Here is an 18,365-nt window from a genome sequence, read left to right as displayed (position 1 = left end):
AAGAAAGCATTGATTTGACAGGCTAGATAGGGCCATCCACTCGAAAGCGCTCCTCTTAAGTCCGCTGCTTGTGAGCGTCGTCGTTCCCATGTGTGCGTGCATGTGTGTGTGTGTGTGCGTTGAGAGTGTGGTTTGTTTTTTAAGCAACTCCAGAATGGCAATGCCCAATGGGGGTAACGAACGTAGTGAAAGCCAAACCACCGAAACGTTAGACTCACACGATACCGCAGACGACGAACCGTTGGATGAAGCAAATCGTACAAAAAACACGTAGCGTAGCGAAACCCTTCATATTGTCATTGCCAGCCTAGGTCAGAGATGGCAGGGAAATGTGCTTTGGGGTTTTGTTAAATCTTAAGCTGTACGATCGCAAGAATTTATTACCGGCCGTGTCGTCTCACAATAAGAAAATTATCTAAAGCACTTTTCGATTAAATCACATACAATATTTGTTTTTGTAAGCTGCTTTAGATTTCCTTCTTTAAACATAATGTTGCATTATAACATCTAAAGCTGTTTCTAAACACGCTTACACATCAACTATAAGTGACATCGCATAGGAGTTGGAGGTAGAATGATTTGGGTGTGAGTTGAGACGAGTGACATTTTCTGTACGCAGCAATCAACCATAAATGCACTACATACAGTGTGTGCACCAAGCATTCAATAAATACTCCCATGCCGCCATTAAAAGCACTTCGCGTCGTTTGATTTGACATTCGGTTGCGTTCCTTTCACCGAGCGGCAAGAAATTGATCGCCTACACAGCAGTAATAGGCTAGATTTGCAGAAAATGGCCGTGCACACCGACCGAGAGTCGTGGATCATGGATCAATTTCATTTCATCTCCTCACCGTAGTAATTGCATTCGATGCAGTGGATGGCGGAGTGGGATGGACGACAAAGCACGCTTACCGTGGAGTGTGTGGATGCCAAGACGCTGACCCCAAATCAGTGCAACCACACGCTGCAATACCACACTTTTTTCACTTTCACATCATTGTGTAATCTTTTTTGCGATCGCAGTATGCGCACAGTGCGATATGAATGTCCGGCTCGTGTACCCTACCCCCGTCAAGTCATCATTTCAATTGTTTCCTTCTTGTCTCGTTTCCTCCTCTCGCACCGCAGATTACCGACACAAACGACAATCCGCCCGTGTTTGCGGAGCCGGCCTATTCGTTCGACATTCCGGAGAATGCGCAGCGCGGCTTCCACGTCGGAGTCATCGCGGCTACCGATCCCGACGTCGGCACCAATGCGGCCGTCACGTACACCGTAATATCCGACTGGGCGAACGACGTGTTTTCGCTGAACCCTCAAACGGGAATCTTCACGCTAACGGCACGGCTCGACTACGAGGAGGTAAGAATCGGCGCGATGCTGCGCTTAAGACGTTTTGTGTAGAATTTGAAAGCGAAAAAAAAGCTGAAATGTGGTAATAATACACTCCCTTCCCTTCTATCGACACAGGTTCAGCACTACATTCTGGTCGTTCAGGCTCAGGATAATGGATATCCGAGCCTGTCCAGCACATTGACCGTCTACTGCAACGTGGTCGATCTGAATGACAATGCGCCCATCTTCGATCCGATGAGCTATTCCAACGAAATCTTCGAGAATGCACCGATCAACTCGGACGTAGTGACCGTTAGCGCCACCGACATTGATTCCGGTAAGTTTTGAGCAGAGAAAAAGGTTCGGGCTCCAACGGTTCGAGTTTCACAACTCGAGTCCTCCAAAACAAGCGAAAAGTATCATCTAACCCTTGCCTGGCTAACACGATACCGGTAGGATCTAACTACAGAGCTTATCCAGCTGCTATCCCTCTCCCTCTGTCCTACCATTTCGTCAGTGCAACAAAACCAAACCTTTAACTGTAAACCGCGATTTAAATAATCGATTTTAATATTAAATAACCCATACCTGGGGATGCCTGTTGCCTGCAAACGCCACCACAGCCACACCAAGTGTGTGCGTGTAACGTTGTTGCGTCGTTCTCTGTCTCTTTTCTTCCTTGCTGGCCGATTCGCTCAGCATCGATTCGTTCATTTTAACGCCCAAATTCGATCGTCTAACGTTTCTCGGCCACACATTTCCACATTCACATTTCTTACACATGTCTTCTCTACTTTCTCTGCTTCTACATACACATCGCGTCGGCGCTTGTGCCTCCTCCAGTCCCGGGGGTTCTTTCGCTTCGGTTTTTGCTCTACCATCTTGCTGTTGGCCCATTTCCTCCAGCTCTGCTCTGCCTACTGCCGCGATGCTTGTGTTCGCGAGCTTTCGGAAGGGACGCAATTTCAACCCAGAATACCATACACCTTTTCTTCCGCTCCGTCTCGTACGTGACATACACACAGACACCATCAAAACAAAGCAACAACAACAAAAACGAGCATCATGTATCTCTTGCTGGTGGGCAACACAGCAATGCGCACGACGATGATGGCCGCGGCCAAGACACGCAGCAAGGGGCGCGAGCGTGTGGATGAGAGCGATAAGTTATAAAATTGTTTATAATCTCGCTTAAAAATGTCCCCGCGCTCTCATCGTGCACCCGGGGGAACGCGGCGATGAAACGTAAGGACGGACACAGAAATCGGACGGGCGAGCGATTCCATTAAAGAGTATTTTAATCCCGTGGCAAACAAATTTCTTCCATCAGTTTGAGCTGCTCTCCGCCTGGGTCCGTTGGTCCGGATTTTGCTGGATATTCTTATTTTATTTTAATTCAAACTCCGCTCCGCATGTATGTGTGTATAAGCAGAAGAGAAAATCTGTCCCGTTCTAATGAAGCATCGAAACCCAACGAACGCGAGAAAGAAGGAAAGTCGAACGTCCCGAGCACAATACCAACGAAAACCACCAAAACAGACGCACACCGTGTAGAAATTCCTAACGATTATGTGTAGGCAGGTCCGGGCGCGGGTTCAGGTTTATATTTTATTGACTTCAAAATTTATAGATATCGATAGAACATACATTTTTATTCTGTCCGCCGCGACGCATTGACGACAACCGAACAACTCCTCCCCACAACCACCACCACCACCAAGGTGCCTATTCGTGCGCTACTACTCCGATCGTTTGCTCGTGGAGTGCGGTCGCTCATTTTACCAAGCACCACGGCGACGTTCGTGCTGTCTAATGTTGCGTAAAATGACTTTATTTTGCGCATTTCGGGGTGGTTCTGCTTCGACACTATTGTCACTGGTTTCAGGTTCGCGTTTTCGGCTCCCCAAGTCCACGCGATGAGTCCCACTTGGGACGATCTCGCGACGCCACACCCGGAGAAGAATAGAACCCGCACACGCTCGTTTAGCGCTGCACGATTGCGAACGTTATTAATCAAAACGGCTGCTGAGCCCGATGGGTTTAGCGCAAAAGGTCATCTTTCTTCTTGCCCGAAGGTTCTCCCGGGTCCCGCGAAGGGGAGCGACACTGCGCGCGATCATGCGGTGGTGGTGGTGGGCGATAACATCTGGCAACATTTTTTGAAGATTTTTGACACACATTTACAGGCAAGCGCACACACAGCGACGCGCGCGCACCGAGATCACCAAGCGAAGAGAAAAGGCTTGGGAGTTTCGGTCGGTTTTCGGTGCGTAGGACGTCGGTTGCGATGGCTACCATCAACCGTGGCGAGATCATCGAGTCTTTCTTGCCCGCTTGTTGTTGTTGTCGTGTTAGCTGCCGTCGCCGCGTTCGGTGGGTGATCAAACGATCGTTGTCTTCTCGTTTGTCTCCTGCCCCCCGCACACACACACACACTCGCAGGCGTTGAAGCAGCAAATAATTTTGTCGAACATCGATCGAAACAATTGTATCTTGTCACCCGATCCGACGGCAGCCAGCCAGAGATGGTGACGGTGTTTTCTTCTTGCCATTTTCACCATCACCTTCCTACGCCCCCCCCCTCCCCCCCCCCCCTGAATGACTGACTGGGAATGATCAAATCAGCTCCACCATCTTCATTTGTCGAACGGCGCACGGCGGTCCTATACACACACCCGGGGGGAGCCGGAGCGCATACTCAAAACCTGAGTGCATTCGAAAAATCGCCGCAATCTGCTGCCAATCGCTTGGGCTTTGGGAGGGGCTGCGGCTGTGTGCATTCTTGGACGTGGTTCAGGATTAAGTAGCGAGACACTTTGCCTCACCCTCCCCTCCTCCTTGGGATGCTACTTTATAGTAATGCTAATTTAACGATCCCAGCAGCCTCTAACGGCGCTGGCGAATGGTGGATTTTTTCGCGCGTGGGGATTGCTTGTTGCTTGCGCTCAATATATAATCCATCCCGCGGGGAGTGGTCGGTCGGCTGGGGAGGTTTTTTGGGGATTTTATTTAGTTTTCTCCTTTGCTTACTTTGGGACCAGAGGGGGGGGGATTCGCAGCGCCACTCACAGGTTCAATGACATCATATGCCCCGGGTGCCGAATTCTTCCGCCAGCGAGAGCGGCCGCGCGCGATCCGCCCGGGATCACACACAATCAATGAAGACACGTCACGTCGCAACTGCTACTGCTGCCTGCGCCCGCTGCTTTATGCAAATTAATAAACACCGGATTCTTTTTTCCTTGCTTTTTTCTCTGCTTTTGCTGCCGCATTCAATTCGCCCTTCTCGGTTTCTCTTTTGTGAGGCAGTCCTGCAATGTGCAACTTACCAACTTGCGACTGTTCCGATGCCGGGGTTGGCCGTGGCGCGCTTGTGTTCTTTGATTGTCGATCGGTTGGATACACCACACAGGATGGGGGGAGGGGGGAAAGATCATTGCTTCTGCTCCTTCCACACACATGCGTGTAAGTACCCGGGTCGGATCAGGGCCTACAAGTGTAGCTCGACGAATGCTGCAACGTGCTGCTTCATGCGCGAGTGATATTGAGTGAAGTGATCCTTCCGCCTCATTCCGGGATCATATTTAATTTGGCAGCGCGCAATAATGGCATGGGGTTAGTGTGGGGGGGGGCGCTGGCGGGGACAAACAGGGTGAAAAAGAGAGACATTTCTGATCCGTAATGAGCAGCGGAGCTGTAAGTATAGGTTTTGCGCAGCCCGGGGGGGAGATCGTAATGAAATGTTTCCGTCCGACCGGTCAAATCCTTCGCGTGATTTCCTATCGGATCGATGCGGTGAGCAGAGCGCGTACATTTGTTTCACTTCTTTATTGAGCTTTGATATGGCATATAATGGCTCACTGTGCCGTGTGCAGGACAAGACCAGACCATTATTCACACGGTGCCGGAGCGCCATAAAAAACACCCTCTTCACCCCGTGTCCGGACCCGGTTGGTCTGGTAATGGTTATAGTCGTTTTGTTTGTTTACGACGCCCAGAACGGATCTGCTAAATCGATAGCGTCGTCTTTTGCGCAAAGTTGATACTAATAAACACCGTTTACTATTTACTCACATGTACTCACTGCTCCCTTCGCTGCTTGCAGGATCAAACGGGCGTATCGAATACTCGATAACGGCCGGCGACGATAATGAGGACTTCCAAATCATGAGTAACGGCACCATCCGTACCCGCCGTGCGCTGGATCGCGAAACGAAGAGCTCCTACAGCCTGGTGGTGACGGCCCGGGACTGCGCCAAGGAGCCGGAGAAGCGGCTCTCGTCCACCGTACAGGTAGGCTGCTGCTGATTGCTGCAAAACACTACACACCTTCACATTACGTTGCTCGAGTTATCATCACCATGTCTACTTACTTGTCGCATACCACACACACACAGGTTACGATCGTGCTAAAGGATATCAACGATCTGGCGCCGGAGTTTGTCACCCCGAACGAGACGAGCGTGGCGGAAAACATCCCGCCCAACACGGTTATCATGGCTATCAAGGCGGTCGATCGGGACGAGGGACGCAACGGCTACGTCGAGTACCAGCTGGAAGATGATCAAGGTTCGCTGCCGAGCCCGTTCACCGTCGGACAGGCCGACGGGCTGTTGCGCGTGTCGGGCCAGCTGGACCGCGAGGCCAAGCCGAGCTACGAGCTGAACGTGATTGCCAAGGATCGGGGCGACCCGCCCAGGATGACGCAGTCGCGCATCCGCATCAACGTGCTGGACGAAAACGACAACAGTCCCATCTTCGACCCGAAGCAGTACAGTGCCGCAATCGCGGAGAATGCCAGCATCGGCGCTAGCGTGTTACAGGTGAGATATTCCAACTGGTTCAATGGTTGTTATACTTTCTGCAAGTGCCTTTTTGTGGAGCTCAGTAGTAGCCGCAGTTATTCTCATTTACATCGTCCAAAAGCGGCATTTGCGAACCACTTTAAAAATTTTGATCCCAAATCATCGCTTGCGACATTTAAATATTTGCTCGATCGTCGCTCACAGGCGCGTACAGTGCATGTATGGGGAGCAGCACGATGATACACGTAGCCCCGCCGGTTCGCAGCTTCGCATGCAGCGTCCTCGGCTATCATCTCACCAACGCTCACCACCTTTGCTGCATCCTTTTGCGTTGTGCGCGCCCCTTGCGCGGCTGCTGTGGCTGATGCTTGAGCTTAAAACGTTTTTGCTGTTTATTTGAAAGCGTCACGAAATGCTTTATTCATAACATCATTTTTCTTTCGTACGCCGCGTACGGCCACTCGCTTATCCCGAAGCGCGCGACGTCGTTGGTGGGGTGTGGTAGGAATGGGGGATTTTCTCCATTTAGTGAATATCGCGCGACCGTGGTTTCGGTCGATTGCATCCCCCTGCGGGGCGATCGCGCAAAGCGGATCGCTTAAGCCGATGCGAAATGGTCGTCCCTCCCGGTTTGCACTACCTTCATCCTCTCTGCTTCGGCTTCTTATACACATCACACTGCACATTTCAACACCCCCAGTTTTCAGTTCCGAGTTCTCCGAGTTCACCCCACGTAGGATTCACATGGTCATGCACACAAACGATCATGGCGCAGTGGTGCGGAGGATTCGCGTTGCATCCAGTTGCAGCCTGCGCAAGGAAGAGCCGCTGGAAGGCAAATCTATGCGAAAGTAAATTATCACAAATTGCAACGAATTAATAATTTTCCCGAGGCTTTCGTAGCAAAGCAGCGTTAATATTTTGACAAGGACAGTGCTGAGAGAGGGTGCGCATAGTGACGTCACCAACAATATTGCAGTTCAAGGGGAGACACTCTGGACATTTAAACAACAAAAAGTTGCACATTTAGTCAACAACTCTGTCGTTGCGAATATGCCGACGATCCTCTAATCATGCATCGTGTGTCCACTTACGCACAAAACGCCCGACCGCCGTCTACGCAATGCATACACCATTCCATGCGCTTATCTACGGTGCATAAATTATTCATGAGTTTTAATACTCAACGCCTCCGACATTGCCAGCCCAGCCCGGACCATGTCCCGCCGCGGCTGCACGAATAAGTCAACTAATGAACTTCCCTAATATGTTTACACGCTAGAGCATCGTGTGCTCCGTCCGTGTCGCACCACCAATAACGCGTTTTATACTTACTCGATTTCCCTTTCTTCCTTTCTTTCTCTCTCTCTCCGCACAGGTATCCGCGACCGATATCGACGAAGGCGCTAATGGACGCGTACGCTTCTCGATAGCGGCCGGCGATGACAACCGCGACTTTACCATTAGCGAGGATAGCGGCGTGGTGCGCGTAGCAAAGAATCTCAACTTCGAGCGCAAATCACTGTACGCGATCACGGTGCGTGCGGAGGACTGTGCCGGCGACACCGAGAACGGCGAGGTGCGTTTCGACACCGCCCGGCTATCGATCACCATCACCGACATCAACGACAATCCGCCGACCTTCCTCGACTCGCCCTATCTCGCCTACGTCATGGAGAACGTCATCCCGCCGAACAATGGTTACGTTATCACGGTGCGGGCGTACGATGCGGACACGCCGCCGTTCAACTCGCAGGTGCGGTACTTCCTCAAGGAGGGCGACACCGATTTCTTCAAGATCAATGCGTCCACGGGCGAAATATCCTTGCTGCGCGCCCTCGATCGGGAAATGCAGGAGGAGTACATTCTAACGCTCGTGGCAATGGATACGGGTAAGTGTGACGCACAGTTCAACAGTTTTTGAATGCTTTTAACTTCAACCGTTGAAGAAATTTCACAATTATGACCTCTACTGTATTCGCTCAACCTCTCTCAGCAGTCAGCAGGGGAGATGGGGATGGGATAACAATCTAGAAGAAGCTTTTGCTTTACCATTTTGCTGACCCTTGTACGGTTCTCTGCCCTAACGTTTACCGTTTCGGGGGACAATAGAAAGAGAGAGAAAGAGAGAGAGATAAAGAGAGAAACAAAGTACAAACAACACCATAACATTGACATCATATTTCGTGTTTTGTGAGCGGAAAAACGTGAACCAACCGGTCGCAACTATGTTGTGCGCTCTCTACCAGGCACCAGCAGCACAACGCCGCCACCGACGATGAGTGAACTATGATAGATTGTAGATCGGCGAAAAATGCACCCTTTCGGCGTAGCGTGCCACCATCGTTGCAGCCAGAAACGCCGCACGAACCAAACACGAGAGATTCGAATATTTGATTTAAACACGGCGCAACCGTCCACCGGAGCAAGGCAACGGAAGGCGGCATTGCCGAACCGTCGCCTTGTAGCGGACCACGCGGCGGCAAGGGTCATAGTTGACTGCTGAAATCCAAAACAAAGCTTTCACAAACAGCAGGGAAACCTGCGATTTACCTCACGAGTCCCGCAGTGCCGGTGACGGAATTGCCGTGGCTGTTGTGTCGCTCTTATGCGACGACCTGTGCGCTCCCCCGCCAAAGCTCATCCAGCAGACGCCGGACTATCACCGGAATGATCGCAAATAATAGATTTTCAATAAGCGTAACCATTATTCGACTGTAGTGCCACAGCACCGCACGGCCGCCTCGCAAGCGCAGTCCAAACTCGTGAGCTTGCCGCCACCAACCATTTCTACCGGATGCCCTGCTGTACGCTGCTCCCGGTGCAGTGGAAAATTGTTTGACAGTTTCGAAAGTTTGCCATAGCTTGAAGCACATTAGCGCACTATCAGAGAGTAGTGCTAAAGAGCCTTTTCACTCTTTCAATCTGATTCCTTTTGCCAAAACTCCCGTGCAGCGGAGGAGCATAAGCAATATAATTTCCGATTTGCCGACCTGTAATCGGCCAAGACAGAGCCATAATGTTCAGGCCATGATCGTGTTCAGAGGTTCGGTGGCGGTGATGGTACTGGTGCTGAAATTGGTTATGGGTCTATTGTTATTCCATTTCAAACCACCATTTATCGATGTGGGAAATGTATGTTCTATTCCCCTCCCGTAGCCAAGAAGTAGCGGAAGAGCGGTGGCCAATGGTTTGTTTTCTTCTGCCAGTGCAGTAGATAATACGAGCGCAACTCCCGACCTCGCTGCTAATTTGCCGGTACGTTTACCGACAACGATTAAAGACATTTTATTATTACAGCGTGCTGTACCTGCCGGGACCCGTTATGAGGGTCAATGAGGCCTCCACGAATATTCTTACAGGACTCCCCCTTCCTGTTGCCCCCTCTTTACAGCCATTGATTAGCTTCAATTTGGCCAGCGCATGAAAGATCGTTTCGATGATGATGATTTTCGTTCGTATGCAATTTTGCTGCCCCTGTTGCCTTTGCTGCTGCTGCTGCTGCTGCTGTGTCCCTGCGGTCCTGGCAGCGGGGCAGCATCCCCACATCGTTGTTACAGGTTCAGCACAAGGACAAAAGAAACAATTGCCCCCACCGTGTGTGTGAGAGAGAGGTAGAAACGGGTGAATAAGCGATGGGAGTGATTTTGCGACCGCTCAAAGCGCTCTGTGCGCCGGAAAGCTTGCAACCGACCGCCGCCCGGAATGAGAACGCAAAATATTACAAATTCCATAAGATAAGTAGCAAAAGATAGGAGGGTCGGTGCGCGCGCAGCCAACTCACGGCTGGCTTTGCATGCGGCTTCTTCCCTCTTCCTTTCTTTGCGCAAAACACAGGCACATTGCGGCAGGCACAACAGACGAAAAAGAAGGAAGGGGTTTCGTCGGTGCTGCGGTGGTACACAATGAGCTAAGAAGGGGCAGCAGCAGCAGCACACACAGAGGGCGAACTGTATTGATTCTTCGTGAGATCGTGACGTCAAGAGACACCCTGCGGCTGATAAACTACCTCAATAAATATTCACTCAATTTCCTATAATTCGTTTCCCCGTTTGCGGTTCGTTGGGGGGCGACGGGCGACACGGACACGGAGCAGGTTGGCACACCAACTGTGTCGAGTTTCGAGTGCATTTCCCATGGTACTCCCGTCGGGATGTGCAGTAATACCGATGATCTGTCCTCTCCCCCCCCCTCCACTTTCCGATCTGCTGCAATTGAAACAATCGTGCGCCGATTGGCAGCATAATTCCGAGCATACGATTTAATTTTCCCTACACTACTACGAACTGCTGCCCCCATAAACCGTATCGGAGCAGGCAGGCAGGCCAGGCAGACCCGGGACTGACGCGGTTGCGACGGCATTTTGACAGTTCCAAGTGGTGCGCTCAAACTGTCTCCCGGCTGCACCGCTGCACGCCAAAGCACGCGGTCTGGTATGTGTGTAAAAGGGTGACCACAGCGCATTGCCCCAATGCAATACGCAAACGAAGTGACCGCGCAGAAGTTCAACACGAACGCATCCCTATTGGCCAATTTGGACTCTGCGTGTGTGTGTGTGTGCGTTTTGGGGGATGATGGAAAGGGGTGTCGAGGGTGGTAGAACGTGGAGCGATCGGTTGGGCGAGCAAACGGGGAGTGTTTGTGTCTGTTGAAGCACTTGTTTTGCTCTCTTTCTCTCTCTCTCCCGCTCTCTCTACCAGTCCACCGTTTCGGTTTGGATACGGTGGCACGCACACACACGCATACACGGGTGAGAACAGAGGGGGAAAGGGGAGGGAGCGACGACCGAGCCACCCTTAGCTATGTCACAAGCTGCCCGGGTCCGCGCGGCTATATGTATATAACTGGAAACATTTTATTACCCCGGGCTATAAATACTTCATCTGCATAAAGCTTAAAATTTGTAAAAAATGATATCAGCTATTCATTCTTCTCGGGTTGCCTGTTTCTCACACCGCTACACGACGGCGATGCTGAGGATGGCCGATCGTTTGGGGTGGCTTTTGGGGCTTTTCTCCCTTTGCTTATTCTCCGTCGCCTTTCCTTTCCACCCCTATTTTACACTTCTTTGTCATCTCTCTCTCTCTCTCCCTTTGCTCTTCGTTTTCGATCGCTCTTTTTCTCTGCCGGCTAGACGCCATCTTTCTCTTTAATGAGAAAGAACGCAGGCTCCTCTGGCCGATGCTCCTTTTCAACCAGCTCCGGGGCTCTTGATGAAACGAACGACACACAGTCACACACACGCTTTGACCAGCTGAACTCTTTTTTTCTGGACCACATGTAGAAACGGAGTGAGAATGAAAAGGAAGCTTAAGATAATCTAAACCACCGTAAGATATCATTGCTCCACTCCTAGAAGACACTTTGTTGTTCTTGAACGTCGCTTTTAGTCGTGTGTATCTAAACAATTTTGCTTAATTCTTGCCTACACTTGGGCAGAAAATAATTCTTCAAAAAATGAATTATAATGCTGCGGTACATATATGCATACACACAAATACAGTACAAATTCTTCTATAAAAGACAAGAGTCTCGATTTGTTTGGTTTGGCCACCAGTCTGAAGAGTAAACACACGATCGGCACGGATGAAATAGGCTCCTGCATTCCAATTACTACATCCCCCACCCAACCCATCCAAACAAACGATGCAGCGGACACAAAAAGGACGGAAAAAGCGTCGCGAGATCGCTTTATTCGATCTAGGTTATCATCCGGCGTGTCTCGTTCGATTCGGGGTCGTTTGTTATTTCCAGCAGTTCGGCAGAGCGGCAGAGCGTGCGCGGGCAGCACCCTAAAGCGCGAGGGTCACGCAGGCGAAACAATTACATCCCCACAAAAGGTGCGCCCTCCTTGGTTCTCGTTCTCGGGCGGCTCGGGATGGCACTATCCGTTCCCGTCCCGGCTAGAGCAGGATAGATGCAAAAGATGCAACCCCCGGAACAATTCTTAGCCCTTATGTCGTCGGCTAACGAGCGCCCGGTGGCAGTCGCAATGGCGCAATTATGGTGCCATAAATGCGAAACATTGCAGAAGATACACACACACACACATGTTGGACGGAGGACGTTGTTCAGATCAATAAATAAATCTGATCTGACCTCATCCTCATCTGGGAGACGTTCTGTGCCGGAGTAAGGGGTAATAAAATTCCACCACACAAACGCACCGTTTTTGTTCTTCTTATTCTCTCCTTTTTCTCCATTTCCCTTGCCTAGAAACGTGCGATTTGTTCTAGCAAACGTTGCCGATCTGGAATGTCCATCGTTTTCTTGCAACGAACCGCAATAGAATCGCTGCAACAGTACCACTGCAGGGAACGCAAATGGACTGTTATACCGTGGCAGGGCGGACTCGGCGACGCGCTTGCCTTCCTTTTATCACTTCTATTTTGCCAACGTTCGCACGGTCATGTACCTTGAGTGGATGCCACTGTACACTGTGCAAACTATAGAGCTCTTGGAGCTACGAATACAGCAGAGACTCGAATCAATATCTTCAAAATATTGCACTTGAGAAGAGCAAGTTTAGTTGCTTTGTTCGAGTGGTTTTTGGTACACACAACACTATGATTTACCTTAAATAACCGCACAAGTTGTACATATCGTGTTGCTGTAGTTAAATGTGATCCCATTTGTTGTAATGCAGCACAAACACCAGCAGCGTCCCCCAACCATGCGTTAATGTGCTTTTTATTTAAATTTTCTTCCAGGATCGCCTCCCCTAACGGGAACGGGAACGGTGCGTGTCATGGTGCAGGACATCAATGACCACAACCCGGAGTTCGAGCGCCAATCATACCAGGCGACGATAGCGGAGAATCAACCGATAGGTACGCGAGTGCTGTGGCCGAGGGCTACCGATCGTGATGCGGGCCTGAACGCAAAGATTCGCTACACGCTGCTCGGCGAGCACTCGAGCCGCTTCCGACTCGACGCCTCCAGCGGAGAAATCACTACCGCCGCCGTTCTCGATCGCGAGGATATGCCCATCTATCACTTCACGCTGATGGCTCAGGACAGCTCGACGACGGAGCCGCGGGCGACGCTCGTCAATCTAACCATTGACGTGCAGGATGTGAACGATAATAGCCCGGCGTTCGGTGCGCCCACATTCCACGTCAACGTGCCCGACCGGATCAAACCGGGCCAGTTCGTGTTCGGCGCAAAGGCGATCGATCGAGACGAGGGCGTTAATGCGCGCCTGCTCTACTCGATCGTCGGCACGGATGCAGCCAAGTTCCGCATCAACGAGCACACCGGAGTGATCGAGGCGGCAACAGAGCTGTCAACGCCGATGTCCGGCGCTAACTCGGAGCGTGTCTTTCGGCTGACGATTGTAGCGAAGGATGAGGGCTACGAACCACGGTCGGCTACCTGTGAGCTGGCGATTTCACTGCGATCGGCTCATCTGTTTCCTGTGTTTTCCTACACGTCGGAAACGCAGTTTGTGCTGCCGGAAGACATCGCCGATGGGAAGATGGTGACGAAGCTGGCAGCCACCTCGCCAAAGAAAGGCTCCGTGGGGACGATCCGGTACGCAATCGCCGGAGGCAACATTGGTGAAGCGCTACGCATCGACCCGAGCACTGGCGAGGTGGCCGTAAACCGGGGTGGACTGGACTACGAGCGGCACCAGCAGTATGAGGTGTGGATCGAGGCGGCCGACTCTGATAGGCCGAGCTTACGCAGCGTGCTACAGCTCATCGTGAATGTTACCGACGCCAACGACAATGCACCCGTCATGGACCGTCCGATGTACGTGGCGGAGGTGCTGGAGGAGGAATCGCCATCGCAGCTGGTTACGAAAGTATCTGCCAGCGATGCGGATTCTGAGGAGAATGGTCAGATTACATACCGGTTGCGCGATGATTTTGAAAGCTTCGAAATCAACACGGACACGGGTGAAATCTATACCACCACACGGCTGGACCGCGAAGACATCGCACAGTATACGCTGATTGTGGAGGCAGTAGACCAAGGTGTGCCCCAGTTGACCGGCAGTGCTACAGTGCTTGTCAATGTGCTCGATAAGAACGATAATCCGCCAAAGTTTACGCGACTCTTCTCCGTGAACGTGACAGAGAACGCTGAGATAGGACAGTTTGTGATCAAGATCACCTCCTCGGATTCGGATGTCGGTGTTAACGCGAACGCAACCTACATCTTCACCGAGAACTTGGGTGGCAAGTTTTCGATCGATTCCACTACTGGCAACGTGACGGTAGCGGGTCATTTAGACCGTGAGCAGCAGGATGAGTACATTCTGAAGGTGGCTGCCGTCGACGGAGCTTGGCGGACGGAGACACCGCTCACGATCACGATCCAAGACCAGAACGATAATGCGCCAGAGTTCGAGCACAGTTACTACAGCTTCAACTTCCGCGAGTTGCAAAAATCGGTAACATTCGTTGGTCAGGTGATTGCCACCGATCGTGACAAGCAGGGGCCGAACTCGGTCATCTCATACTCGCTCCAGCAGCCGTCCGATCTGTTCACCATCGACCCAGCGACTGGAGAGATCTTCAGCAAGCGTCGAATTCACTACAAGCACACACAGTTGGAAGCTTCGCCGGAAAATAGCTTCACACTGACAGTGTTGGCTACAGACAACGGCAAGCCGCCAATGTACACCGAGTGTTTGGTGAACATCAACGTGGTCGATGCGAACAATAACCCGCCCGTCTTCAGTCAGCGCGCGTACATGGCTCCTGTACCCGAGGGTGCCGATGTGGGCGTGCGAATACTGCAGCTGACTGCCCGAGACGAGCTGGACTTTGGAGTAAACGCTGAGATTGAGTACCAACTAATCGGTGGCAATGGATCTGACCGGTTCGCCATCAACAAGCTGGACGGTTGGATTGTAGTTGGGCGTAAGCTGAGCGAGGTGGCGGCATCACCTGGCACAGTCTTTGTGCTACAGGTGCGAGCCGTCGATCGAGGAGTACCACCGCAGCAGGACGAAGTTAGCGTGACACTGATCGTAACTGGTGCTAATAGATTCGCTCCCGTCTTCCAAAGTCCTTCCTATCAGGTGATCGTTCCCGAAAATGAACCGATCGGTTCCACGATCCTTACAGTCAGTGCACCAGACAATGATGACGGACCGAACGGAATGGTACGCTACGCTATATTGGCTGGCAATGAGCGCAATGACTTCATGGTAAATAGCGTGACGGGAGCGGTCAGCATCCGCAACCCGCTCGACTATGATCTGATACAGGTGTACCAGCTGAACATTACGGCCGAGGATCTCGGCTACAAACCGAAACGATCCATCGCCATGGTCACAATTACGCTCACGGACATTAACGACAATGCACCCTACTTCAACCAATCGGTGTACGACGCGTACGTTGCCGAAAACTCGCCAGCCAATACGTTCGTGTACCGTGCACATGCACACGACCGAGACTCGCCCAAGAACGCCATCATCAACTACGCCATTGTGGGTGGTTCGGGACGTGAATTGTTTGCCATTGAGACAGCGACAGGCATTATCACCTCGAAAGCGACGTTCGACTACGAGGAGCAGGATCAGTATACGCTCACGCTTGCCGCGTACAATCCCGACTCGTCGATGCGCAATGAAACCAAGGTGATCGTGCACGTAACGGGCGTTAACGAATACTTCCCAAAGTTCATCCAACCGGTGTTCCACTTTGATGTGTCCGAGTCAGCTGAGGTCGGATCCAGTGTGGGTATTATAGAGGCAACCGACAAGGATGCAGGTGAGGATGGTAAGGTGTACTATCTGCTGGTGGGTTCGAGCAACGACAAAGGCTTCAGTATTCATCCCAGCACGGGTGTGCTGGTAGTGTCGCGCAATCTTGACCGCGAGACGCAGTCTCGCGTAGTGCTGACCGTGCTAGCCAAGAACTACGGTGGCATCCGAGGAAACGATACGGATGAGGCGCAAATCATCATTTCCATTCAGGATGGGAATGATCCGCCAGAGTTTCAGCGAGACCTCTACGAGGCCAGTGTTTCCGAAGGAGATCCGATAGGGACGAAAGTGATTGTGGTGAAAGCTGTCGACAAAGATGTGCGTCCGCAGAACAACCAGTTCAGCTTCTCCATCATCGGCGGTAACAATGACCATTCGTTCAAGATTGATCCTCAGTCGGGTCAGATTGAAACTGCACGCAAACTAGACCGAGAAACAGTCCCAACGCACAAGCTGCTGCTTGGTGCGATCGACACAGGCACACCACCGCAAACTGGTACGACGGTCGTACGAATCACCGTTACCGATATCAATGATAACGGACCGACATTCGATCCGAAGGACACGATCGGTGCAGTGCTGGAAAACGAACCGCCCAACACGGTCGTCATGACGCTGGCCGCCACGGATCCTGATCTTCCACCTAACGGCGCACCGTTCACATACCAGCTTGTTGGCGGGCGACACAAATCGCTGTTCACGCTCGAGCGTCATTCCGGTGTGCTGAAGACAGTGCGTAGCCTTGACCGAGAGCAGACGCCTCAACTGGAACTGCTGGTCGTGGTGGAAGACAATGGAAAGCCGCGCAAGCGAACCCAACACACGATCACGGTGAACGTGCTGGACCAGAACGACAGTCCTTCGACGCCCCGAAACGTGCATGTACTCGTGTACGCATTCAGAGAAGGTCCGCTGCACGGTGACATCGCCAGTGTGCATCCAAACGATCCCGATGTGACAGGCGACTACCGCTGCAAGTTGCTGACCGACACCAACAAGCAGCCCGTGACAACATTCACAATTTCCAGCGGTTGTCAGCTTCGTCTTACCAACGCTAACCGTATTCCCACCAGTGGACATACGTTCCTGGTTTCTGGCAATGACGGCAAGCACCCAGATGTAACGTCGACAGTTTCTGTCGAGTTCTTGCACTTTGACAATGCCACGGTTGATCAATCAATCACCGTTCGGCTGGAAAACATCAGCAGCGCCAACTTCCTTGCCAATTACTACCGGAATTTCGTAGACATTGTGAAGGCGTCGCTAGAGCCGGCAGATGATCTGATCCTGTACAGCCTGCTGGATGCTGGAAAAGCACTGCACGTCACCTTGGCAGTGCGAAATACCCCACTCAAAGGATACCGGTCCAAGCAGTACGTAATCGAGCGGTTCTCACGCAAGCTTGAAGCAATTGGACAGCTGCTTCCCAACGTCCAGACCACGATTGGGTACGATCCTTGCCGTTCTGCAGACACATGCGCCAACGGTGGTGTGTGTAGTGCACGGATCAAGGTATACCCTGAGGAAGACAATCGGATCACCGATAGCCAATCCCTCATATTCACTTCACCACCGGTCCGGCACGATTTCGCCTGTGCCTGTCCTGATGGATACACTGGCGCACGCTGTGACAAGCGACAGGATCCCTGTTCACCGAACCCCTGCCATGCTGGTGGCCAATGTCGTCGACAGGGATACGACTTCCAGTGTACTTGCCCATCCAACCGTGAGGGCAAGTACTGTCAGCTGGAGCGTGGAGACATTTGTTCGAGTGGTCCGTGTAAGAACGGTGGCTCTTGTCGGGAAAGTTCCGACGGTTCGTCCTTCTTCTGCCTGTGCCGACCAGGCTATCGAGGCAATCAGTGCGAGGCAGTGGCCGACTCTTGTCGCCCTAATCCGTGTCTACATGGTGGGTTGTGCGTTAGCCTAAAGCCCGGCTACAAATGTAGCTGTGTCGAGGGCCGATACGGCCGTCACTGTGAGAAGACAACCTTCGGGTTCCGCGAGCTGTCCTACATGGCATTCCCTGCGCTGGACTCAGCTACAAACGATATTTCGGTCGTGTTTGCCACCACCAAGCCGGATGCTTTGTTAATCTACAACTATGGCATCCAGAGCGGCGGTAGATCCGATTTTGTGGCGATGGAAATTGTGAACGGCCGGGCAGTGTTTTCATATGGCGGTGCTCGAACAGCCATTACTTCACTCGTCGTGGGGCAAAGCACTTCAACGGCCAGCGGACGGAACGGTTCTATTTCCAATGGAGAATGGCACAAGATCACGGCTACACGCAATGGGCGCGTGATGTCTCTGAGTGTCTCCAAGTGCACGGACAATGGCGATTACTGCGACGATTGTCGACCAGGTGATTCTAGCTGTTATGCGGACGATACGGGTCCTACAGGGTAAGTTGAGCGATAATCTCGTCTTATTTGTACAATTACAATCTGTCTTGATTCGGGTTCTATTTAATTGTTGAATGTTCCTATCTTTCCTCT

At 51.8% G+C, this 18,365-nt stretch overlaps 1 protein-coding gene across 1 annotated transcript in view; it reads left to right on the top strand.

The window, feature by feature from the left end:
• The window catches only part of LOC120901453 (cadherin-related tumor suppressor), a 53,320-nt gene that overhangs the window by 30,822 nt on the left and 4,133 nt on the right, over positions 1-18,365 (top strand). The window contains exons 4-9 of the mRNA XM_040309419.1: positions 1,132-1,365; positions 1,474-1,675; positions 5,444-5,631; positions 5,736-6,161; positions 7,522-8,035; positions 12,854-18,272. Of these exons, the coding sequence (XP_040165353.1) occupies positions 1,132-1,365; positions 1,474-1,675; positions 5,444-5,631; positions 5,736-6,161; positions 7,522-8,035; positions 12,854-18,272 (6,983 nt within the window). The remainder of the gene's footprint in view (positions 1-1,131; positions 1,366-1,473; positions 1,676-5,443; positions 5,632-5,735; positions 6,162-7,521; positions 8,036-12,853; positions 18,273-18,365) is intronic.

The sequence above is a fragment of the Anopheles arabiensis genome, chromosome 3 (genome assembly GCF_016920715.1).
Source record: "Anopheles arabiensis isolate DONGOLA chromosome 3, AaraD3, whole genome shotgun sequence".
NCBI classification, from domain to species: Eukaryota; Metazoa; Arthropoda; class Insecta; order Diptera; family Culicidae; genus Anopheles; species Anopheles arabiensis.
Note: the sequence above shows the minus strand (reverse complement) of the source record. Positions and strands in the feature narration are given on the sequence as shown.